This window comes from Vanellus vanellus (assembly GCF_965231255.1).
Source record: "Vanellus vanellus genome assembly, chromosome: 3".
NCBI classification, from domain to species: Eukaryota; Metazoa; Chordata; class Aves; order Charadriiformes; family Charadriidae; genus Vanellus; species Vanellus vanellus.
This window is the reverse complement of record NC_138907.1, coordinates 73,428,792-73,456,237: the sequence shown is the minus strand read 5'-3', so window position 1 is coordinate 73,456,237 and position 27,446 is coordinate 73,428,792. Positions and strand designations below refer to the sequence as shown.

Genomic DNA, 27,446 nt, shown 5'->3' with positions numbered 1-27,446 from the left:
AGCTTTTAGTGAAAGCTTCACTGTTACATTGATTTTTTCTTTTGTTTCCTATTCGGGCCTGGAAAGCAGCATGACCAAAAAGTGACGATAGTTATCCAAAGCCCACAAGAAGACCATTGTTTCAAGTGCTGCACAAATGTAGGACATGCATTATTCACTACAAAATTTTATGAACTGTATAAGTAAGACAGAAATAGATTAGAAATAAGGAATACTTGGGAAGACAAGATAAGTCGCAAATCAATCACAAACGAAAGCACCCCTAAAACTAAAGTATCTCAGGCATTTGCACTCAGGCATCCTCAATCAAGTTCTGATCATTTATAAAAACCTTTATCTTAAATGTACATTGCTAATATCTACAAATACCAGTTTACTAAGGGTCACTGTTGATTGCTCATTCAATACTTATTACTCCTGCTCACACCAAAAAAGAGTGGATGCAAAAAGTGATGTAGAAAGCAAGCAAAAAGGTATCTTTTCCAGCCTGCAGGAACTCTGCACGGATGAGCAGAGCTGGCCATCAGTCTTGCACAGAAATGGACAGGAGCCCTTTTGTAACAAGAGGATAATGAAAAGAGTGCAACTTGAGTGAATATTGGCGGGGGGGAATACTTACTTGCTGTGTAGTAATTGAGAAGAAAATTTTAGAAGAACCCAATAAGCACAGAGCATCAGATTCTCTTAGCAAAACATGCATGAAGGAGAGGTAAGTCGCTATGAATTTAATATGAAGTAGGAGCATACATTTGGGGAAAACTGATGCCCTGCAAATTCTTTATCAAGGGTTCCAATTTTTGAAATGAAAGATCTTTAGATTCTGCAAAGGGTCCTGGCCCCTGAAGCAGAAAAGTGGGCCTCTCTTCCTCTGCATTCTATTTGTTTTAGCTTTTCATGACTTTAAAAGAAACGTGAGCTATGAGCGTAATATTCATCAGATTTAACTGAAGTTAAAAAGAAGGAAAAAACTCCCACAAAAATAAAGCAAAAATGTTCAAAATATTTATATGCCAACAAATCTAAGCACTCACAAAAGCTCGTAAAAGCGCACTTTATTTACAAATGGCAATCCAGAACTGGTCTCTGTGGGCACTTGCAGAAAGAATGGAGTCTAGCCAAATTACTGGAACCTGTGCATTTCAAGTTTTCCAGATACAACTTCTGTACATGTTACAACTGATAGCACGTCGGGAAGGAATGATTAGGTAATATACTGTTTTCCACTCCGTTTTAGGCTGATAAAGCAGAAAGAAAGAATTCTCACATACACCCCCATCTTTGTTCTTTCCCAGCTCTCATTACCATGAACACAGATTTAAAAAAGACAAGGAAAAAAACCCAAGAATATTCTATGAACAGCAGCAAGCGGGGGATTTAGTAAAGCCACTTTACTGGAGATTTTAAGACAAAACCAAGTTCTCAAATGTCATGCAGAGATAATAAGGTCTATAGATGTCAGAGCTCTGCACAACATGAGCACAGTACTCATTTACATTGTTGGTGACTACCTTGAAAAACTTCAGTAGATGGAAAAATTATCAGCATACTCATGTTTTCTGTCCCCACAGCAGGAATTCTCCCTTGCAGGAACTAGCTGGGTTTCACCCAGCAAGTTCCTGCAGGACAGCACATGGATCAGCTACGAAAAGATTTTGATTGCTTCGAGCAGGGATTCTACCACAATTCCTGTACAGGACATACACCACGTATCATCATGTAAACAATAATGATTCTGTCACTTGCCCAAGAATTCTGGAAAAAAAAGAAATAATTTTTAACTTACATGGAGACACCATGTACATGTGTGACTTTCTAAATTTCACAGGGAATTGCACAGGCTTTGTACCTCTGACAAATCAGGCCCTGGAATCTCAAAAGTCACACATTTGAAAATCCTGGCCTGAAACTTTTGTGTCACTGACAAACACAAGAAACACAGCCAGTTTGACACTGCCTGTGAAACTGGGAACCACACAAGCATGGAAGGTAGTCACACAATTTGCATGCGGAATAAGTGACAGATATTTAAACTGTTTGGCTTCAATCCAGATTGTGAACCTTTCCCACTTCAGTTTATGAGGGGTACTTGAAATGCACTTGTCTCTAACGAAAGTAGCAGTATGATGTAAGGGTGCATTTGAACATCCGTGTCAGTGTGTGAAGGTGTTTTCCTTCCTTAGGAGATAAACTGGGGGGGGGAGGGGGGGGGGAGCCCTAGCACCTTCTTAATATAAGCAGAAAGAACAGAAAAAGTTCACACTAAAAATTAGTATCACTTCCATCACTAGCAATTAGTACTTGTCACTTGTAAGTCTCAAAGTATCTTAAAAAGAAACTAGTCGTGTAATTCTCATTCTACAGAAAGGAAACTGAGACAAGAGCAAAGACTGTCCAAGGCTCTCCAAAGAGCACCAAAACACAGAAGATTCTCCAGTGTGGAAACCATTCTGTAAGCAAAATACTGTTTTTAACAGACACAAATGAGACTATCCCTGCCTAAAGAAAAATAAACATGGGTTGAATGAAGTTTTTGATTGAATTAAGAAGAAAAGCAAGGTCTTATGCATCCAGAACATCCTTGGAGCCAAAATGGAGATAAAGCTGCACATCCTGTCTTACAGTATCTGAATCTATTTTACATCATGCTAGAAAATGTCACACACAGAGGCAGATCACCTAATGCTCCAGCTGGGGACTCCCTTGTGTGTCCAATACTGAGAGAATGAGAGGGGAACATGATTTCCAGTGTAGTGATGAGCCACTCTGCTAGAAGTACAGCAAACCCTTCCTAGTATACTGTCTAATAATGCACCAATCATGGAATCACAGAATCATGGAGTTTTCAGAGTTAGAAGGGACCTCTAGAGATCATCTAGTCCAACTCCCCTGCCAAAGCAGGATTGCCCAGAGCACATTACTCAGGACTGCATCCAGGCGGGTCTTGAAAAGCTCCAGAGAAGGGGACTCCACAACCTCCCTGGGCAGCCTGTGCCAGTGCTCCGTCACCCTCACCGTAAAGAAGTTTTTCCGTGCATTCGAATGGAACTTCCTATGTTCTAACTTGTGCCCATTACCCCTCGTCCTGTCAATACTACCAAACATTTGGAAAGAACTAAAAGCTGGTTCAATAACAACTACTTCAGAGCCCTAGTTTCTTTGTGACAGAAGCTCAAAATAGCTTTCCTACTGTCTTTGGGGGAAAAAAAAAATATCAAAAGAAACATGCACAAATCTGGTAACGTGGATGAGATTCAGCATCATCATTTTCCAAATTCCAGTCCACTGCTACTTCCATTAAGCTATACTCTATCCACTAGTCAAATTCAAAAGGCTTGCTAATTCTCGATTTACCTTTCTGCACTATCATTACTAAAGTGTTTTAGATGAATGGAAATCTGCAAAATCCTCCATAGATAGAAAGAAGCACCAGGAACCTCAGTTGGTCTGTAAGGACCTTAGGAAATACTCTATACTTTTGCCTTTGTAGTCCTACACACTGAAAAAGTCATACTGACTATTCAAGCAGGTGTGTTTTTCAGCTATATAACCCTAAAGCGTATTTGAAGACCTTTTTTACACTGAAACGTCCCCTTGTTTCCTTTCCCTTCCCTTCATCAAGTACACTCACACTCTGTCCACAGTGGTATCTAACACATTAAACTAATCAAGTAAAACGGTATATCCTCAATCTGTATACTTCTTAATCTAGAAGGGAGTTATTGCAGTCTGAAGAGTTTGAAATTTAATGTAAATGCTGCAGTTTATTGCAAGGAAGAAAACCCAAACTATAACTATACATTTAGTCTCTTTTTAAAACTAGTACTAGAGTAATCCGATATAACATGAATTAGGCAACTGTATTTTAACACAGAAGAAGGAGACTCATCTAGAAGGTGGCAAAGCTCATGTTTCAGAATGAACTGTTTTCATTTTCTAATTCAAAGAAGTCAATAATATTTTTATACCAAATACTCATATAACCAACAGATACAAAGGACTATATATCAAAACTACAGGACCAATTTATTTTCAATAGAGAGCACAAAAAGAGGAAAGCAAATAGTTTCTTCTGTAAGAAAAAAAGTCATAAAAGGAGGATGAAAAGCTCTCCTTCACATCATTTTGGTGGCCAGGCAGCTACAGCCAAAAGAACCTGTGAGACTATACAGGACAAAGTTTCCACACTCCAGTGAGTGACAACAGAACTTCCATGAGGAAGCAGCTGCCTGTAACAAAATACATAATCAGAAAATATTTGCAAGACCAGGAAATCTGTTCTTGATACTCAGATGGTCTGAACCAGAGAAGTACAGCAATTCTTTTGTTTTGGCAGATTCTACAACAGGGGAAAAAAAAAAAAAAAAAAAAACCAACAAAAAACAACCACAAACAACAAAACCCCCAAAGTTTTGTATCTCAATTTCTCAAGTTATAGAGTTTGGGATGTTAACTTTCTGGATGTCTAGGAGGGAATCATAATTTTATTTTCAAAATAAAGGATGTTTTTCCTGTATATGTAATTGGGAGACAGCACTTTGTTGCTGAAGAGGCAAAAGACAGTCTGCTATTTAAACAAACCTCAGTGATTTCTGAAGTAGTAAAAAAACTACCTCTACGAATAGCATGTAGAAAGGAAGTGATAGATAGCTTGACATTCACCATGGGAATTGTGCTAGTCTTATTTATAGCCACACCATCCCCCCCCCCCCCCCCCCAAAAAAAAAAAAAAAAAAAGCAGGGCAATGGGCAGAAGAAATAAGTGAAGAAAAGAAAGACACCGTTCTTAACCTCAACCAAGAGAAAGAAAGGTATTTCTGGTTCACACTTCCCATATGCACATGTCAAAGTAGGACCAACTAAAAATTAGCATAAAGACCCTTTAAATCTCTGATCTAGAAGTTGATCTAAATGAAGACCCCAGTTGGGCAAGATGTTGAGGCCACTGGTTTACAAGCTCCCCCTTCACACTACATGAGGGCGGTCACTCTGCACAAGAGAATCCTTCAGCTTCCGAATGCTGCTAATGTGTTCATCATTTGGGCAATGTTTACACATTTCTGTTAGGACAACCTTCAGCTGAAGATAGGTAGCAGCTAAATCTAAAACCCCAATCGTTTCTCCTCCATTCTGCAGTTACTGTTTTAAGTGGAGATAATCCAGCACCACCACTTGGCAACTGGAACATGGTCTTCCGACTTTATCTCTCCTTCATATGCCTTTGTCCCGCTGTTCATCCATCACTCATAACATGTCAAATAACACAACTAATCTCTGTGCTTCCTAGAACAGTTTATCTCAAAGACACTCAACACAGTTTCTTAGGTATAAGGATCTCAGCACACCACCTAAAGCACATTGTTCAGCTTAACCAATTGAGGACACTAGTAAACACCAAAACACAGTTCTTCCAGGCATTTCATAGAAATAAAAAACCTTCCACGGTAATGAAGACCACCAAACTTCCTGCTCTGTATCATGTTGCTATTCTGAAGGCACTTTGCACCACTGCAATTAATTTCTGCTATTCAATTATTTGAACTTCATCGGTCGAGTAAAAAAGTATACTTCACTGATATGAAAGCAACCAGGTATTTGAAAGAGCATGGCTTTTTGTGCTGTCAATATTTTTTTGCAAAACAGAAAAGCTACATGGGTCAAGGCTGTACTAACTGTGTTGCCTCCAAGTGAAAGAAGTGCTCCCTACGGGGGTATGGAAGAGGAAGGACACCGTGGATTTTTCAGAGCAATAGCCAGGCAAAATTTCATGTTCCCCTACTTCTCTCCTAACACTGGGTCAAAGCACTAGAGACAATAAACAGGCGTTATACACTTCTGAGCCTTGTGATCTACTTTAATGGTTAAAAGTTCATGCCAGTAACCGTGACTGAAATGAAAACATTCAAGCTGACCTTTCCAAAAATGTCTTTGGTTAGTAACAAATCAGATGACTAGGCCTGCCAGAGCCTTCAGCATTCCCAAAATGAGAAATATTTCAGCCCAAGTTGTATAGTTTTCGATTAATTTATTTTGTACAGTTTTTTTAATCACTTTGCAATGGTACACTTCACAAGTTGCAGCTTCAAATAGTTCACCTTGTTTATAATGAAGAACAAAACGTGAAGTTCAAACTAATTTAATGACTGTCCAATGCTAAGGAAAAGTAAATACTTCTTGTCCCAGAGGAGCATAACACGACACACAGCCTAGATGTCTCAGCAGACTTGTTTCCTATAATGCTAACAGAAACTGTAAGTCTCATTATAGAAGCAGGAAAATCTGCAGCCTCAGAAAGGCAACTTTGTTCACATACATCCAAAAAACATTGAGATTCCAGATGTTAGTTGGAATCACTGAAGTCAGATAAGCATTAAAGGAGCCATGAGGTAAAACATACAAACATATGGATCATAAATCTATCAAATTCAAGCAAAAAAAAACCTCAAAGGCATAAAAAAATGTTACTATCTCCAAACTGATTAGGCTGTCTCCTTACCTGGTGTAAATCTGGAATGATGTTCACACCAGCTGAAAATATTGCTTTTCATGTATTTTTAGAAGGAAGAAAAAACTCCCGTCTCCCTTTAGGTTGTATTAGACCTGCAGTACAAATGTAACTGAAGGATACATTAGCTGGTCCTCTCCCTTAGCACAGATCAGCAAAAAGCGTCTCGTAAGCCACATTTGCTGATACCTGGATGCCTACAAGCCATTACACACGCTGCTGCTAGCAACAGAATGAGACCAGAAAAATACTATTTACAAAAGAAAAAGATGTCATTTTAGTACTCAGCTTCAATTCCAAAATCTGCTATTCTGTCTCACCTACACACACACAAACTAGTGCACATCTGTGGGAGCACCCGCTTCTCCTTTCTCTTCGTTTTTAGTTACTTTTAAACCAAACGTGCAACCCAAGAACCTTAGCAGTGTAGTATCGTAGAAGTACACTTGCAGTATGAAAGAGAACTGCAGCAGCGACATGAAATAACACACTAACCTGAGTACTCGGACTTACCACTGAATTTCTTTACTTGTGCAAATAATTTGGCTTGGATAACAGTTCATTTCTATGCAGCGTTGTGGATTATCAACGGACCAGAGATACTGATATCTCAAACTCTTTACACAGATTTTGCAGGTGGACAGTGTTTACAGCTGAAATTTTAAAAACTATCACATGAAAGGCAAAAATAGTCCCGGAAATTATTGCCAATGTGAATATAAGTCTTATTATTTAAATAAAGGAGCTGGTACGCTGAAGTATAACCCATCTCTTTTTGGGCATTATCCCAAACTTCAACCAGATCTCTAAATAAATTTATGAGAAGAAACATGCTCTGGTGGCAGATTTCTAATCCCACTGGAGAAAGCCCAGACCATCTCCATTTAAGGTCAAGCAAGCAACAGCTGCACATTTTTGTTCCCCAGAACAAAATAAAGCAGACCAGAACCTCCAACACAGATTCCTTTTTTAAAGCTTTTCCTTTCTGATATCCACGGGTGTCTGGACCCGTTCACCCAGGGGTGAATCAAACAGCACAACGATGCACTCGTATATACTGTCTGTACCTGTCAGACTGACATGTCCTACGAGCAGCGCTTTGGCATCTGCCTCAGAACCCCACCAAAATCCCTGTGAGTTACACGAGGGAGTAACTGAACTGGAAAAATGTTCTTGAGAGGGGGTACCCAAACAAGTTTGTTGTCAGAGAAACAGCATCAATACAAGATCTACAACACCCATGTGGTCTGAATTTGTGTATGTTATTGTTATTTAATATTTTCCATCTGAAAATTTCTTATCCGAATTAGACATACACAGAAGGCAGGCACTGTATTTTTAAGATACCGCTATTTTTACTAATGCCTTACCTTGCATATTTAAGTATAATTCTTTAAAAAGAACACTAAGCTATGACCGTCAGCAACTCACACACAAAATCAGCATTCTTTTAAGGCACCTCATTTCTAAAAAGCTCCTAGGTGCTGATTAGGTCCAATTCTGTAACAAAAAAAGCTGAGAATTTGGGGCAGAGTAATTAAACATGATCATTTTACAGTGACTTGGTAAAAGGGAGGAACTCGCATCACAGCTACTGCAGTGCTGGGTGTTGGCCTTTAATAACAAAGTACAGAGCTGAATTTCAATAGTAAAAGTTCACCCTACATCTTACAAAAAGCAGACAATGCAACGATAACAGTACTTTTGCTGGATGACAGCACACGATAAAAACATGACACTTCCCTCATAAAAAGGCCAAACGGTTTGCTTGACTGCAATAGGTTTATAATGTTAATAATGCCATTATAAGTAAATTATGAAACCCTTTGCACTGGTAAAGAACTATCACTCTTCACTGTGGAGATATTCAAGTAACTTTCAGCCGAAATATGTGGCCCTAAATTTCCTGGGTTTGATCTTAAAGGATAACACAAAGCAGGCAGATTTATTATATTAAAACTGAGTTTCTAACTTCAACTACATTACAACCAATTTTGCAGAAGAGCTAAACCTTATTTACAAAAATAAAAATAGAGCTCGATTTGAAACAAGGTGGTACATCACCTCCAAGGCCTTTTTGTCTCTGCTCTGCAGCATGTATCACAGCAGGGCTTGTAGGGAATGAAAAAAAAACCCAACTGAAAAAAAAACCCACCATGTCTGGTTTCCTGCTCAAAGCCAAGCACTAACCTATGCTAAACAATTATTGTCAAAACTGGATCTGCAAGTGTTCAGAGTTAGGCTGAGCTTCTGCATTTCTGCCTGCAATTTCCAAATTGGGCAAAGGCACATACTGTCAGTAGCACCCACATACGAAGCCTGATGCTGGATGCTCACACACTCAACAGTTCAGTCCTTTCACATCCAGTAAATCCTCCACTTCCTGGATGCACAAAACCTACTCCGTATATGCACTGTGGTCTTATTTGTCATTTTCCAACGCAGGATAATATACATAAGATAACCTGCAAAGTAGCATCCACCTGCTACTCCTATCCAAACAAACAGAAGGGGTTCTCAAAAATCACTTGGATAGTTTCCAGCCACAAGAAGAGGGAGGGGGAGAAAAAGGGGGGTGGAGTGTGGATTTTACCGGGGGGGGGGGGGGGGGGGGGGGGGGGGGGGGGGAATCCTCTAACCCACAAATCAGCTTGAAAGGTTGGTAGAGGCTTGAAATACAGAAAAATTACTTCAGTTCAAGCACTGTCAGATGAAAGATGATATTGGAAAATACACATCAAACACAGCTGGTATTCAGTTTACAGTGTAAAAGAATTATCAAAACTATACATACTGGAAGTGTAGTTTAAGAAACCCCTTATACAAAAAAAAATAAAATTACTCCAAGTCAAAAGCCTATATGAAACGTGATGCCACACACGAGATTTAGGGTTTTTTTCATGATGAATAAACACTGCTGTAGCTAAAGTAACAGCTCCCTGAACAAATTCCCATTTAAGTTCTTGTTTAAGAAAAGGCAGGGTGTAAGCAAGGAGCTCCCTTCGCTACCCCACTGAAGAGTGCTGCTTCCCAGATTCCTTCATCCTCAGGCTGCGCAGGTGGTCTCCCTGGCACAGCTCCCTTCACAAGAGGAAAGATGTTGCCCATGTTTAATATATTACTGCTGTGAACAAGTTTAGAGGAGCAACTGTCTGTGTCAGAAGGCAGAAGTGGGACCAATCACAATTTGTGAGCTGCTGAATGACACCACGAGTCCTGCCTCTGAAACTTTTGTTATTTTTTCCCCTCAACCTACTTCAATTGTTCCCACAACTTGGTCACAGACTCGGACAAGTTGCCAGAGATCTACAGACATTTCCCACAGCCCCGAGCAGGCTCCTCTGCGCTTCACTAACAGTCACACCAGAGGTAAGGAACCTCTCTTCTTTTACGCTTTTAATTCTTAAAGCAAAGCACTCTAGGTGTAGTTTTCTACAAAAACTCCTCTACTCAAATTAACAGCTGGTTATAATTGTTTAATCGAAAAATATAGAAATGTAGGCATTACAGTTCTGAGTCAAAAATATAATGCTGTGGGGGACATATTTTAGGGATAATAAAGGCAACTGATTTTTCTACATGCTGGTGGGACACTAGCTGTCCTTGGGTAGGATGATTTAACAGAGGTAGCATTACACCAGAAGGTGAGAAGCTTTCATCATTTTCCTCAGACCTTTGTCTCTCCTTTTAAATTTGGTGGGTTTTTGTTTTTTAATACAAAATCCACAAAGTAATTAACTTAAGGTTTTGTAGATGCACTTTTGTTTCCCCAAAGCTGCCTATCCACAGCCCAGCAAATGTAAAGCTCTTTCACCATTTAACTCGGCATTTTTCTAACAAATTGAGAGAGAAAACCTTTCTTTGCTCTACAATGAAAAAGTACCCTTAATTAAAAAATTTAAGCCGTTTACAGAAGTACTAGGACTGAAATTATACCACATTATTCAAACTGCAGTTCAAACTACAGAATTCATACAGCATTTTTGCTGTGAATTCCTTTAAAGGTTTATTTTCTCTGGCTGGTCATTGCAACTGCCAGACTTGTCCTAGAATGCTTCTAATAACAGACAAATAATTTAGTTAGGCTTTGTAACATCATGAACTGAATTTCTGAATGCAGAAAGTAATCCATTTATTTCCAGCTAAGGGAAGTGCATGCACACTGTACAACAAAACACAACCCCAGCTTTAAAAATCACTGCAAACAAAAAAAAACGTGCATCTTAAAAACATGTCACATAAAGGACATTTTAATATTTAAATATACAAATATTTTTAAAATTAATGTAATTCATGAGTGCGTAGGTCTCTAAGGAGTTTCTCCTCTTTACAATCACATTCCCCCCTTCCATCAAGTCACACCTTATGTCTACTTAAGGTTCTGGTTTTAGAAAAGACAGACAATATAGACATTAATTTTGTGAGGCGTGTTTTCCCCGCTGCCAAACAGACACACCTAATTCCTTTTCCTATTACTGACTGGTAGGCATCAGGCAAAAATATATGCAGGTGCTTGGTTTTGTGCTCAGCAGCCTTGTACCAGTCTTGAATAGACAAGTACTGGCAACGCCCAGATGTCCTGTTACTCCTAAGGCAAACAACCTGTTACGAAGTTCTCTACAAGCTGTTTCCAGTAGGCAGAAGCAGCACTTCAGAACTCCCAGTGCCTTTGAACCAATGCCTACGATGAGCAAGAAGATTCACCTGTTGTAGGTGTCCCTGCTCTGGCAGGGGGGTTGGACTAGATGATCTCCAGAGGTCCCTTCCAACCCTGACTATTCTGTGATCCTGAGAGACAGACAGATTTATATTTTTTTTGCACAAGGCTAAAGTAACATAAAATGTAGTTTCAAGTGAAAAGAGTAGCTTGGGTTTATTCTAGCATGTAGAGAATCTTTCTCTCCTAACCACTGCATACACACACCTTTAAAAATACAGAGTTTATGCACACGCACACAGAGTTTACGAACATACACACTGAAACCTAACTGCTGTGGTGGCTCTTTACTGGAATGCATCCATAGCTACAGCAGGTTAGACACCCATGCATCTTAATTCTGTCCTGCACAGAGTTAGGTAATTTAAAGCAGATGACAGTGTGGCTCAGCTGTTAAGTTAAATCTAAAAATTTCACACCGATAACATCCCATGCCACAGACATCCAAATCCTAAGTAACAACAACTGACAGTCATGACAGAAGCATGTGCTATACAGCAAGTAATGTGTTACAAGTCAGATGTGAAATACTGCATTTAATTTACAGCAAATAACCATTTTCTGCTTTTTTTTAATTAACCACTCAATTGTCAAGATAGCTACATTATTTGTATTTAAAGAGATTCAGATTTATGTATATACCACATTTCTATTTGAAAAAGTTGCATTTATTTCTCATCCTCTGAAGAGGTTAGGAATATAGTGTCTTCATTGCACAATATGAAACTCATTAAAATCGGTCTGCAATCAGACAGCATAAAGGTGATTTTCACTGATTTTTTCAGACAATCAGCAAACAAAAACATATAGGATACACGTACACAGCCACAAGAACAGTTTATTTGCTTTAAGAATAATTTGATTTAGGAATAGAAAAGTACCCCAACTGGAGAAACAAAAAATCCCACAGGAAAGTAATGTTATGTTCCCTAGACTACAAAACACTTTAGAACTGGAAGATTGCTTTTGCTTTCTAGAGATTGATACATGGCTTAAGAGGACTTTCCTGGCAGCAAGTTACTTCTCAGAAGCTGAATTTATCTACTATATTCTTCTTTCAATGCCATGTCACTGTCCCCTGAGCTGCTAAAAAGGTTAAAAACACAATTTGCAACATCCCCTTCTACTTCTACCTTTTATACATACTAGATATATTTCAATTTTTACTTCAGTTCAAATTGCACTTACCCCATTTCCTATTAATAACTAGTGTCATCTGAACCACCAGAACCTAAAACCCAACTTGAAACTACAAGGCATTAGGTACTCGGTGCATGCAGTGGAGGAAGGAGTTAATTTCCTAAAATAAAGTTACTACGTAAAAGGTAAATCATACCAACAGATTGGAAAAAGTATATGGTTATTATATGTCTTATTTTGATTAGGGGAACAGATAAGTATGAAGACTGAAGTACTTGCCCGAGGTCCCACTCCATGGTCCTGCAACAGTGGCAGGGAATTTAACCCAGAGTTAAAAACTAGCCCAAAGCATTAGCTCCCAGGCTACTAAGGGGCCAGCACACAGATAGAAGTCCCAGTTATCCACAAGGTATGCGGATAACTTCCAAAGAACAACTTGTCAAACCAGGCGCGTTCAACTGTTCGTCAGTGTAATTTCTTTGTACCTACACTTGTCACATTCTCATGGACTTGAAATACAGGCAAAGGCTCTTACTGGCAATCTTGCATCTAGAACACCAAGAAGATCAAAGCTAGCCAAAAAGAAGACTGAGAGGAATGAATTAATAAGAATTAATAAAAAAGAATCTAAGCTGAAGTGTGAGCCTTCCCCTAGCCTCTCCCAAACACACGAAAAATATTCACACCAGTACAAAACAGACTTTAAAACAAAAGGTAAAAAGAAGGATAAAATAAGTTTGCTTTTCCTGTTACCAGCACTTCTCAAACTCTATGGACTCAATTGCTGCTCTTCCCTATCCCAAGGAAATGTTTTCTGCGTGTGATTAAAAAAATGACAATATATTCTACAAGTCAGTCTCTAGCTCTCTTCAATGGCAATGTACTCCAGCTGCAGTTTTCTCCTTCCCCTCGTGCAATTCCTTGCTCTTTTTCCACACTCTCCTCTCTTCCTGTTCATTGTCTTCTACTTTCCTCCCTCAATCTGTCCTCTCCTGCTCTATTGACTGCATTCTTGTCTTCACCCATCCCAGTCTTTGTTTTCGACCTCCAGCTCGTTCTTTCCCCTTTCATGCTAATGCCCTTAATAGCCTTCATCACTGACACAACTGCCTAGTGCAACTCAGCCTAAAATCAGAATAAGCAACAGAATTCTGCACCCTTAGCATAGGTGAATACAAAATCCAGCTGCTGGGGTAAATCCTAGCAAGTCATCTCCATACTATTCATTTTTTTTGTAAAAAGAACAACAATAAAAAATTATGACATACCTTTATAATCTGTTCTTGTAAACCTGCACACAACTTCTGTTTTATCGTTGGAAACTTTTACTTACTGAACTAAATTGACAGCAGTGAGACCCTCTAGAGGTCTCTAGCGTTAATTCAGACTTCTTTCTTCTTCACTCCCTTCTCACCCCTCATCCTCCTCATATGAGGAGGATATATACATTAACACAGGACAGCCAAGCATGCCTACACATCAAGTGCAGCTGCTGTGCACAGGCACAGCTTTAGAACTCGGCAAGGTCTTCTCCTCTGGGGGCCACACAATCCACAAGTAATGGTGACAAAGGGCTCCAGGTTCAATTTAATTCACAGCATTTAGTCCTGCACGCAAGGTTCTTTGCTTTGGCACTATACACACAAATCTTTAAACTTACCTCCTCTGGACATGCAGAGGATGCCTCTTCCTGCCTAGGAGTATCATACCGCTCACACAAACAGCTACGGGAATCTCCCAGGCCAGGTAATTCTTGGTAACAATTCCAAACACGTACTAGACCGAGGATCGCGTAACTTGATGGTACTTTTTGCATCACTATGGTTACGGTTAAGACATTTCTTTTCAATGGATGAAACTGAATTACTGGGTTTTGGGGACATCTCATTGTAAAAATCTATGCAATAGATTGTTATGCAATATTACTTTTTAACAATGCCTTTTCAGGGCTTCACTTGGTCATATGGGAGAGCAACAAATCAAATATGTCAAACCTCTTCTATTCCACTGATATCACTGCTGCATTTAGTAAACATATGACAGGAAACAGGCTGTGTCTAAAATTGCTGTGGCATTTCCAAAGGAGCCAAATTTATCCTGTGTGACTTCAATGGAGTCAATGCAGTTGCACCAGGAACGAGCATGGCCCACAGTTTTCACTTTGGTCACATACCTCCTCTCATTGTGAAGGACACCCAGGAACAAAGATAAAAATAACCTAATACAAATCAGGGAAACAGTCACATGTCAGTGAAGAAGGAAGCAATAATTGTGATCGGTGACTCATTCTAGGGCACCAGGTACAGGGGACCCCTACACAGTAACATACGGGGTCAGCCATGTGACCGCTCCCTGCAGATTGATGCTGTGCATAAACCAAGCCTTTGACATCCATTAACAACACTGGATTAAACACACAACCGCACAGCAATGCAGCCAACAGTTTCTCTTGAGCGATACTTGGTCTTGTCACACGAGTGCAACACCAATTTTAAAAAAAGGTCAACTATACCTTGCCCTTTTGTTGCACTTTCCTTTCAAGAAGTAGTGTGTGCATGCACGATACTTCTTAATACTGACCTAAAACACAGTCAGGGGTCTGAACAGCAGAGAACAGCTACTATTTGTGGCAATGATCAGCCTTCATTTCAGTGTAATGATTTTTCAGGCTGTCCCTTTTGACCTTGATAGCCACCCATATGCAGCTGCGGTACTGAATCCTGTTTCTCTTTATGCACACTTTAGGTGGGTGACAGCGCCATGGAGGATTAACAAGCAAGGTATGTGTTTATTAGTTGAAGCCGTGCACTTGTGAAGACAAACTTGTTGAAATACAGACACAGAACTTGCTTCCTTTGCTTGTAAGAAAACTTCTCCCACAGACAGGCTTAGTAGGTAAAACAACATGTAGGCGTTTTAAAAATTTCCAATTCCATATGAGCCTTTAAATCAAGAAAATCAGGTTACTCTATTTTGACCTTTCCTGATCCCTTCTCTACACCAGTTTCTAGCCATAAAAGGTATCCATTTTAAACTTACACTACCTTCCTTTTTTTAAAATCCTTTCTTATCGCTAATGTCAGCGTGACAGCTCAACTGAGCCTTCTGACCTATTGCCTGCTCCTTCAGACACATCTCTCACCCTTTCCAAGGCGAATAATGTTTGGGTTTGGTTGGTTTTTTTCCTGTCCCCAGAGATCGCACTGTCTCTGCTCACCTGTGTTGGCCTTGCATCTAAGATGCCCAACTAGCAAATACTGCCTTTTACAAAAGCACTTCAAAGCCCCAGGCCCTGCCCCTTGAGTCATGCAAGTGAAACGTATGCAGTAACACAGCAGTGCAGCTGCTTGCACATGTGTAGTAAATCTAATGCTGTACACAGAAATGGACTTATTGTGCATATATGCAGGTAAAAACTCCTGCTGCTCCAGCCCTCCTGAGGGCAGCCAGGAAGAAGACAGATACGCTGCTGCAGCAGGTCATGCACAGCCCAAAGCCCACAGGTTGCACACACCCTGCGTTAAAAAAAAAAAAAAAAAAAAAAAAAAAATATGTAGCAAGTTGTTATGGAGTCATCCTCAGGAAATACTGTTCTCTGTGCAGTGTCCGTCACACAAGCTAGTTACACAAACTTTTCTGCACTAGCATAAATCCGTCAGTGGTTCACCTACCGTGCCTTGGCTAGAAGCGGATAAACAGCCTAATGCACCTCAGTCTGTACTGGGCTGGGAGAACGAATGTGCCGTCAGCCAAGCCACTTGAGAATTCCTGTGCACGTCTTGCTTTTACTGCACTTGGGACAGACAGTGACGAGCAAAGAGCTACGGATATACTTGGCAAGCACTTCAACTGCTTAAATAGATGAAAACGGGTATAGCATAAAGTCAAACAAAGCTGAAAAATTACAGTCACTATGCAAGTAAGTTCCTGGTGTGCATTTCGTTTGCAATAAAGTTAAATCAGCTGTAGCTCAAAACATCATAACAAAATCCGAAGTTCAATTTTCAGAGGAGATGTCATCACATGGAATCATCTAAAGGTATTAAAATATCCATGTGTGATCTGGTTTCTTTTAAAAGTCTCTTTATAAATTCCAACTCTGCCACTGAAAGCACACATATTCTGCTCACACAGCACTATTTGAATCTACAGCCCCCACATGGAAGGACTAAAAAGGAGTCTGAAAGAGACCTCTGTTTCTTTTTAAGGTTTTCCATTTTAGTCTATCTAAAGACAAATTAGTGGACAACAAAGTACCTCTGATTCAGGCATATCAGGATCATCATATAATTTAGGCCTGAGATATCTAAGCAATGGTTTTCCTTTATGTGGCATATATGAGCAGATAAAAATTTAATTTATTGGAGAAAAAAAAAAAAGATGACAAGGAGTGGCTTTCTCTCAAAGATATATACTCATAAAACATTTAGTGGCAAGTGCAGTTTTAGGAGCAAAGTTTGAGATGTAAATATCATCATCATCTTGAAAACCATTTTTTCACATTGCAATAGCACCTACAGAATCCACCTTGCTATGTGCTAAGCAAGCATATATCAAGACCATGGAAGATTCGTACAGAAGGGTTTTACACCACAACTACATATTGGGAGTTTTAAGACAATTGACATCCTGTGCTTCCATCCAACATTAAAAAGGGAGGAAATACACTTCAAATAACATACTCACTTCAGAGACAAAGTTATATATATGCTTTATTTTGTTCCTTATAAAACAGTCCTCTGCTTTTGCACCTACATTTTTGTAACACATGGTCCCATGTGTGTGTGTGTATATATATATATATATATATATATATATATATAAAAATTTAGTCCTTATTCTGTTTTGTCTGTTGACTACTAAAATTTCCTACAGCAGTGATGCATAGCTGTTAATTACATACCTTAAAGTATTTTTACTTGGAATGGAAATGCTTCAACAAGATTTCTTTCCTCATTTTCAAAATAAGGTAGTGGTAAACCAGGTTATCTGCCCAAGTCACTAACAGCCAGCAGTAACATCCAGATCTCCTGGCTGAAAGGTCTGTGACTCCAGCCCTATCATCAGGCTTCCAGCTGTGCTTAAACAATTAAAGCAGGGGTGGGTGGCTGGGAGGGAAGTCATCCATGGCCTTTCCACCAACTGTGAAGGACCAAAAGATTAGGATCTAAAGCAATGATCCGAGTAAATCCCACAAATCCACAATTTCCATTTTACAATTCCTCACCACTGCTAAGAGACAGGTGGTCAGTAGCTTTCAGAAAGAGAAACAATACAGCACAAATCCTGTTTTAAAGTAAAAGCACTGTAAAGGCAACCTATTTACTTCAGGGTTTTTAGAACTTTAAAATAATCTCCTTTTGCACTCATCAAAACTCTTTTCTTCTGTATTTCTAACTCTTCACTTTCCTGCTTTCCCAGCTCCACAAAGGCTGTCTAAAACAAAAAGAGAAGACACCAGGCACTTTGCACTGTTCCTGACAACTTCTCTTCTTCCCTGCACTCCTAAAACCTCTGATTTGTGCCCTCTGCTTTCTTGTTGCCATGGAGAAGGTCCAATACATAACCCGCTCTGCTCTGAGGAGAGCCTCAACTATTGAGGTCAACCCACAAGCACGCCAAAGGCTCCAAGAGCTCTTTGTGAATTTCTGCCTGATTTTAATTTGCCTCTTGCTGATCTGTATCATTGTGATGCTCCTCTGAAGTTCCAGTACTTCTCTGCACTGTCCTCTAGGAAAGTCACCCAAAAGGGAAGAGACACCTACACCTGCAACTCCCAATGCAAGGATCCTCTTGTGAGAGGGGCTAGCACTTGGACTAGAGCTGTACGCCAACCATCGCACTATTCTCTTTCTACCTACCATGTATTAAAACCACACTTCTGTGCAGAGCAGTGTTTAGAGCCTGTTGTTACAAAGCTGTGCATGACCTAATTGTGTCTGTCTCAGTCAAGAGATGTCTTTTCAGAATGGGGTAAAGTACTGTCTCTTCCTGGAGCTGGTAAGTTCCTCAATGTTTTAGCTAGATCACACAAACAGCAACCTCACTTTTTGGAGGCCTGAGTGTTTTTAAGTTTCTCAGAAAATCCCTAAGTCGTTACAGGGGTTCTAAATTCAGTCCACATCCACCCAAAACACACCTACAGGCACACAGCCCTCGACGCATGGCAGGAAGACTTCTGCCCTGCTTACTTCAAGGTGCTGCATCCCTGTATTATCAACTGAAGACTTTCAAATGGTTTTAGTGTTTTTAAGGGAATATGAGAATAAACCAAAGAAGTCTTCTAACCCAGAAATAAAAACTATTTCATATGCTTTTCTCCCAGTTTAAGACATATGTATTTGTGTGTATGTATAGATATACACACATATGTATTTGTGTGTATGTATAGATATACACACATATGTATTTGTGTGTATGTATAGATATACACACACCCCCACTACTTGGATCTGAAAGAAAAAAGGCAACTTCATTCACTGTATTTTTCACCAGATGCATCCTTACAGAACTAAATGACATCTGGAAAAGTTTTTTCACTATGTTTTGCAGAAAAATTGACACTATCACACTGGTATTTAAAGAGACCATCTGTCATTCGTGTGCCCAGCCCAAACCATGACACAAAGATTGAATTTTCTATAGTCATTTAACTGGCATGACAATACACACACCTCAAAAATCAAAAATAGTTTTCCGAGTTCTTATTATTTGGCTTCAGACAACTTTATTGTGGCCTGCTGCAATTTATGCAATAATCTCAGTTTAAAACTACAGAAAACTTGGTATTTGCCAGTGTCACTCAAGGTGGTTTACCTCTGATGTGGTAAAGAGCAAGGTTAAGGTCTCCTTTACTGCCACGATTGAAGTGTATCATACAAATACAAGTGACACCACCACCTTCAACTGCAAATGCCTGTTAGAGAACAAGCAAGTGTTTTCCTAAATTAAATAATACATAGAAAAGAAAATAAATTATAAACAATTGTATACAGGAGGGAAGGCACTGCAGAAGTATCTTTTCAACATGTAAACCACAGTCTCTATGCATAAAACGATGAAGTTTCTACTCCAGCAGTTGTCAGTAACAAGACTGAGCAGTAGGCTTCCAACCCTCCCATGTGTTGCTGGTATTAAGCTAAATTCCTAGAAACTTTATAAGGTTTTCAAATTTAAAGAAAGCTCAACAATCAACAGATGAGGTCAAACAGGCATTTATTTTTTAAACAGGTGTCTTTCTATACCACCCTATGTAAGCAATACTACTGATGAATACAGAAAATCAAAACGAGTTTATCTTAATCTTGTATTCTGCCTTTAAGACTTAATATTCCATGAGTAGAGATTGAAAATGAACAGCTGAGCAGGAAGGGAAGAAATCTTTGAAAAAAACTCTGTATTTGATGGAATGCAAGCACGTCCAGTGGTGAGTTACTTCCTATCTGGCAAACAGATATGCTGAGACCAGACCTCTGAAATAAGGTTAATCGCTGGAGGAAATAAATTAGCTACTGTATGAAGATTAGGGCAAGCACTGATGGCATTGGCAACACACCCCCCCACTTGCAAGTTAGTATATGAATACAACAGATTCAAACTGTCAATGTAAATCTCATTTCCATTTCATGCATTCTGACCACCATCACAAATGCATGAGATTTTAGTATGCATACTGTCCTTCATTAATCCTTCTTCTTAAGAAAAACCACAAACGGTGCACTTCAGGGGGGCGGGGTGTGGAGGAGAAAGGGAGGGAGAGGGCTGAAGATAACAAAAAACTAAAGTTACTTTCTTCTCTTTTTAAAGCTTTATTTTTATGATGGATAGGGTTTCCAGTTTTAGTTTGCTTTGGAGGCATTTCAAGAGACTTCAATTGGAAATAAACAACAGTTTTACAGTACTGAAAAGTTCCTGAAGAAAAAAGGTGCTAAGAGTAAAATATCAGCACAAACATTCAGAGGACACATTGGGACTATAGGTTTCACAAGCCAGTAATATGTAGAAGCCAAAGTAATCTATTTCTAAAAAAAATAAGAACCCCACCCCTCCTCACATAAACAAACCCACCACTTCCCTCTTATGTACCTGAAAAGCCATTATTTATCTAAAAACAATGAATAAACAAGAACAAAACCAAAGTATAAACAAACTGGAAGCCCTACTGTTATTTTACAGCAATGCAAATAAACTGCATGTACTGTATGGGTCTTTTGTGTCTTATGGTTCTGCTGATTTGAAAGACTGCTATCACCCTCTATATAACTAAATGTCAACTGAACCCAGAGATTAAAAAAACCCATGACCTTTTGTATATAGTACAATCTTCTTTGTATACTTACATGGGCTTTAATACTAACAACTACTGTATTTTTATTTATTAAAATGCTTGAAAATATATAATGCATAAAATAAGATACTTAAATACAATTCTGTGTAGAAAGAAATATCCATTCTATCACCTACTTATTAAAGGTATATGAAAAAGAGCTAGTCATCACACAGATTTCCAATTCTTTATACCTCTGTTTGTTTATTGTTTTGGTTTTCAACAGTAACCTTGCCTATTTTGCAATGTCCACATCACCTACACATACTTAATTTACACTCACCAACTACTGCACATAAGCAATCTTAATGAATTTTATGGAAGTGTAATCAGAGTTCACTACTTTTATAAGCCATAATAAAAATTCCAAACACAGCATGTAGCTTGGATTAAGTTTTGATTTCTCTGCTCCACTCCACCCAAGGCTACGTCTTTTTGCTAAGTTCATCTTACACACACTGACAGTGAATAAAGAAAAGAAGACAGGCAACAATCTGGTATTACTCTTTCTCCAGAAAAACAAATGACAAATTTCCATGGCACTTTTACACTGGAAAAGAGCTGAATCAGGAACAAGAATATGCCTGGTTTAAAGATGTGCCTCCTCAGCCAGCTCTTCAGCAAAAATTGATACATCTACCCATTTTGCTTCTGGTGAAGACATAACCCATTTCAGAATTTAAATTTTGTTTGATTAAGACTAGTCAGTAAGGCGTTTTAGAGGGCTGCAGGTACTTGCATTTCTTTATTAACTTTTCTGCATGTATTTAGCAACAACTGCCCTTACTAGCATAACTGAACCACTCAGTGGACAGACAAGCGTGAAATAGGCTTAAACAAAATTTTTCACAAAACATGCACAAAATATTTGGCCCCAGCATAAAGAACTTTTATGTAAGTTCTGCTACAATTACGCACAGAACAATAATTGTGTCAGACATACACACTTATGCTGAGATGTACTTCACCTATATCCTCTCTGCCAAAAACAGAGCACAGTAATGAACACATTCATTTAGAGAATATTCTAGTTCATATCTGGAAGCATACTAACATACTATAGATTACAGAACAGATACCTGTATTTGTATGGCTATTAATAAATAGTGTCTGTCAGAATACAATTAGAAAATATTTGTGAATTCCTACAAGATGCATACATATATTTTATTTAATCAACAAATGTAGTCCTTATAAGCTTTGACCTAGATGTTAAAAACTGAAAATACAAACAAACCAACCTCTTTTGGTTACAGGAGGAGATGAGTAAACACCTCTTGCTCATTGCAAGGACTAAAACCAGAAGAACATATTTGTAAGGGTTCCTTCAAAAACTGATGCTCATCTCAGTAAGAATCCTCGTAATTTTAAATTATTTAAAACAGGCCCTAGATTTATTGTAATATCTGACAGTTAGTTTAGGCAAGCTGATTGCTTTGTAAGCCCGTTGTATTTTTTTAAGATAAAAAAATGCCAAAAGTTCCATTTTTGTATGAAATATAAAACTATAAAACACTGCCCTCTTGTGATCTTTCCTAAAAACCTAGCTGGTTATTAAAAGGAAGTTTGGCAACATTTCACTGTTAGAACTGAGCAGTCCTATTTGTTTCTTTTAGATAATTATATATGTATTTCTATATATAAAACACAATTGCTAAGTTATTAATACTATCTTAAAATAAGTTATTGCGTATGTGCTATTAAAAGCACTAAGTATGCATCCTCTGCCAGCCCAGTCTAGATTCTTAATAAGGCATTTGCAAAGCTGCAATGAATCCTACACAGCACACCGCTGGCAAATGCTACCTCTGCACTGCATGATGCCAAACCCTAGAAGGGTAGGAAATGCTCCTGTTAACAGAGGTACATTTTGCCCAGATGAGAAAGCTTGCCTTTTTTTTTTTTTTTTTTTTTACACCTACAGAAATCTTCTTTTACAAGTAAATTTTCAATAATCTATTGCTGAAACAGAGCAAGTCTGGAGAATAGCCATTCTTTTACAAATCAAATGGACCTGGAGTACCACACACACATTAAAAAAGGTAAATAAATAAAGAGCCAAACTGTTTAAAATTCAAGTCCTTTCTCCATCAATCAGTTCTTCACAAATTCTTCAGTAGTATAATGAAAGCTATTGTTAACTTTTTTTTTCATTTATTTTTAATGTATTTGGGGGGAAAAAAGGCTTGTAGGGGCATCCATATTCCTTGTTTTGGAAAACAAAGAAATCTAAACAAACCTTTTTTTCTTAAGTGGCAGAAACTACAAGCAGTTAAACAGCTGAGGACACAATGAAACTCATGTGAAACTATATGCTTACTATTGAAGGAGCAACCCAAAGCTGCATTCAAGAGCCTGCTGCAAGCACAAGAGACGGCTGCCCATTATGGATCTTGCTAACAACAGAGGTCTCAACCTGCTACTCAATTTTCTGCTTATTGTCTTGGTTCTGGTGCTCGCATTTATCCTTGTGAAGCTGATGTGAACCTCCATAAGGCTCCGTTTCTTTCTCAAATCTTGTTTTGACGGTTTTGCAATGATAACATAGACACTTCAAACTATCTGAACAAAAATATGCAAAGACTGCGTACTGAAACATCTGACAGTTAGAAAAGGGTTCACATACCTATTTTATCGGAGAGTGATCCCAAAAGCTGAGCACAATTATCTACCTGCCATTGAGTAATAAAAGCATCTAGAGCCTTGCTGAGTACATGAGAAAATCCAAGTATGCATCAGCAGTTACTGTAGTTTGCTCACTGCTACAGCTGACTTGCATTTAAAAATCTACAGAAGATCTGCAGCCTTCAAGGAACACCGTTTCTACAAAGGGGACAGCAGAACTCAAATTTTAAAAATGGGATTTCTGTAGAACATTTCCTTCATGGGAAATGACACGGCTACAGCAGGAAGACAGAACAAAACACCTACATTGGGTTGGCAGCATGCATCAAATTACCTGTGGAGAGCAAAAGCACAGATGCTGTAGATGCAAACAATGATATCCATGACAAGCAGCTTGCAGCAGCTGAGACGGAGATAAGTTAAGTTTAAATATGAAAGCATAATTATTAGTTACACCTTTTTTGACATCTGCGGTTCACAGCAACACCTTAAAAGCCAGAAGCCATTAGTGTTATCCAGCAACATCAGAAGAAGCAGCTGCCAAACAACTGAAAACCAAACGACCATTAACAAGGGTTATCATAACTGTGCCTACGAAGCCCTTAACGCTGCCACGTACATAAGCAGTAGGTGCATTTGCACAAACGCAAGAAGTGTGCTACAGCCTTAACAAGCCGGATTTACCACTTATGCACAGGTCAAGTGTGCAGCGTGGGAGCCCTCAAGCTGCATTTGACATACCACTTGTTACTTGCCAGTGCAATCACCCAGTCCATAGCTTGTCCTCACATTAAGTATGCAACCTACACTTCTTACAGGACCTTCTTCTATGGCTCTTTACAGAATGATGTACATTCTCCACAGGTCCCTGGGAAGGACAGTGGCCAAGAAGAGATTGCTTCTCCTGGAGTTATTTACCCAGAAGGTAGCTCTACGCACCTGAGATGCTGGGAAAGATGGTGGCCAGACTGGGGCCAAACAGCTTACTCTTAGCATCTCTCTTTCTCAAGTACATCTTGGTAACAAAGTGCACCAACACATATACATTGTACAGTAAACTTAATGCCATACATACACACACTAACAGTCTTTTGCACACAAGCAAAAAAGGCAGACATTGCTCCCATGGTGGGGCAAGCCCCAGCTTCCAGCTTTTTATTGCCAACAGCACATCCCTGATTCAGCACATATACTGGTGGTCCAGCACTCGTGAGCAAGTGCCGAATATATTACAGAGCTGATCTGCTCATGTTCACACTCAGGACTTCCAGACAGCTACTGTTGTTGTGGGGTGGTTCAGTTATCGGGAACAGATGCATCTAAATTGGATTAACAAAAAGACTTTTCACAGGACAAAACCAGTATGTCTAGGCAAAACAGAAGGTTTATGCGAGTTCTACCATTAACAGCATCCACATTCTACTTTATGCTACCTGCTCCAAAGCTTAGGCAACACTAGCTGGGACAGCACAGAGACTCAAAACAAAAGGTTTTCTCTCTCATCTGCTCTGAAATACGTGCAGTAATCCTTTAAAATATCTTCTGCAACAATACATCTATACCTTTTTGATGTTGCTATAGTAATATCAATTCCTGTCTGTTTTCATTTAAAGCAGGAAACTTTGCACAGCTACATCACTGTAAGCACTTTATCGCTTATTCTGATAACCTTGAAATACTCTGCTTTAAAAAAAAAAATCCATAAATTTATATACAAGGGATATATATTATAACATAGTTATGTATTACTTGGCAGGATTTCTGCTGGTGCTTGACATAGATGGCACAAAACATACCACAACGACAGAAATTGATACGAAGCCCACTCTAGTCTAAAGAAGAATAAAAATGGTTTTCCCAGCAAAATGGCAATTCACTGATACACTGCTCATGCTTGTACAAAGCTTATTCTCTGTATGCTCTTCTGTATGCTCAAAAGTTTTCCTGTCCTCAGGAAACCACTGTGACAGTTTAATAGCTAAAATGAGACAAATGAGCTAGCCCTGACAAAAACAAAAAAAAAACACCACACAAAAATCACATATGCTTTTTTTAATAAAAGAAAAATATGAATCTACTACCACCAACAATCATTTACTTCCAGATCCAAAAATACATACAAAGGAATTCTACAAGAAAGTCTACCATTAGCAGAAACAACCCCAAGAAACAACTCCAGCAGCCTCCTCTCAGCCAGCAATGAAAGTTACAGATTCTTCAACAAAAGTTGAAATACACTGCTGAAACTGAAACATGCATTCTCCTAAGACAACACATACAACTGGCAAGTTATCAGTTAACCCATGCCAAGGCTCTTTTTGCAATTAAGCACAGTCCAAGTTTGGGTTCCCATCACCTGCTAGCACTTACTCCGGACTGAGCCCCCAGATACAGTGTAACAAACGCAATCCCAGTTGTTGGACTACGAACTTCACAGCAAAAGGAACAGAACATAAAAGCTTAATTGTGGCTCACACTGAAGGAGTTTGCTCTCCCTAAAGGCAATGATTCTTCATGTTAAAAAGTTTTATCCTGCTGAAAAGTATGGTTTCATCAAAATGTGACACAGGAAAAAATGTTGCCGGTAATTGGTTTTAGTTTTCTGATCTGCCAGGATCATAAGGAAAACTAGTTTTGAGTTGACGTTTAAGAATAAAGTTTTCTGTGGCAACATCATTTGAAGAATGCTATAATTTTTTCTTTCAATTAAAGTTTTACAACTTTTGTTTAACTATGTTTAGGTATGCATGCAGTTTACTTTCTTCCTTCTCTCTTGAAATTAAGATTGCTGTAGTATCTCTAAATTTCTCAAGGCATTAAAATTTAATTTCCAGTAACTTTTATATACACAGTATGAAAAAGGCAGTGTTTTCCTCATTAAAGATAAAAACAGTAAACAAGATACATTAAAGGAAAGAGATGCACTGAAGCAATTTCCATTTATTATTTCTGCTATATTCTGACACACGTTGGCATGCCACGAAGAAATCACACAGATGCCCCATACACTGGCAAAAAACAGAGATACATCACGTGACACCTACAACATTGTACAGAGCTAATAAGGAGATACGTGACCTTCTGAAATCTTCCTTCTTATTGTATTATCTCCCACAATTTTAAAGGCATGCTTTTATTTTAAACCTCATTTCTGGACTAGCATACAGTATGTACCTAGGTACATTCAGACAATAGGACAGATAATAGGATCAGGCTTTAAGAAATGCCTTTACATGAAAGCATACTTCCTTTTTATCCAGATTTGTATGGCCTCCCAGTTCAGTAAATGGGAACTGCTGTCGTGTATTACAAGCATTTTTTCCCTTAACACAGGCCTAATCACACATTTCCTTACTTTGGAGGTTAAAAAAGAAAAAAGGTATTATAATGTTCATGTCTGCTGAAAGATCAGTTGTACACTGAAAATAAAGCGTATGGTGAAATATAAATTCTGCATGGAAATTATTTTCATTGATGTACTGTTAAATGTGTTCCTTGGTAATGCATAGGAGAATGTTTATCTTCAAAAAGTATGTATCAAATAGTACACATTAGCTAGAGAAAAGAATTTTCATATACAACTATGATGTTACACAATAACCATAGACCAGATCCTCCTTGGAGATTTATTTCCAAAATGTACAAACATCACACCCACAGCTAAACAATGAACCTTCTCTAAAGAGGCATTCTTTTGATCCACTGCATCTTTTCTGTGGTTGCAAACCTGAAAATCTCATTGTAGCTGTAGGTCTTCTACCCAACACTCTGAGCTTGCCTTACAATGCACAGTAAATGTTTTATTTTGAAAATTATAGTTTACAATTGAAATGTACAAGCCACATTATAGGCTTTTTAACTCGGGGAGCAAAGCGTAACAAAAAACCAACAGGTAGATGCTGCGTTCAGTTAAACTCAGACTATTAAGGAAGAACAGAATCTTATTTTTGAGATTAATTAACCTTGGAACAGCTTTTAAGGACTGCAATACATTACCCTTTTACAGCAAACAAATGCAAAGCTTGTCTGATTTTATAAAAATAAACCCTAATTCAGAGTTTTGTGGGGTAAACTGTCTATACTAGTCTGTAAAGGCATAAAAATTTATTTGTAGACTGTATTACTGTCTACTAAGT

General features: G+C 38.7%; 2 protein-coding genes and 1 long non-coding RNA gene across 3 annotated transcripts in view; 2 read left to right on the top strand and 1 right to left on the bottom strand.

The window, feature by feature from the left end:
* Window positions 1-27,446, bottom strand: part of CEP85L (centrosomal protein 85L) — a 123,198-nt gene that overhangs the window by 44,281 nt on the left and 51,471 nt on the right. The gene's annotated exons all lie outside the window — the stretch shown is intronic.
* LOC309670521 lies at window positions 9,788-26,759 on the top strand. Its single transcript, XR_014269015.1, has 3 exons — window positions 9,788-9,871; window positions 15,105-15,139; window positions 22,610-26,759. It is a non-coding gene; the product is annotated as an uncharacterized lncRNA (long non-coding RNA).
* On the top strand, window positions 17,904-18,211 carry PLN (phospholamban; the record flags this gene model as incomplete). The annotated part of the gene is made up of 1 exon (XM_082481491.1): window positions 17,904-18,211. The coding sequence occupies one exon, from the start codon at window positions 17,904-17,906 to the stop codon at window positions 18,060-18,062; it is 159 nt and encodes a 52-aa protein (XP_082337617.1). The 3' UTR covers window positions 18,063-18,211.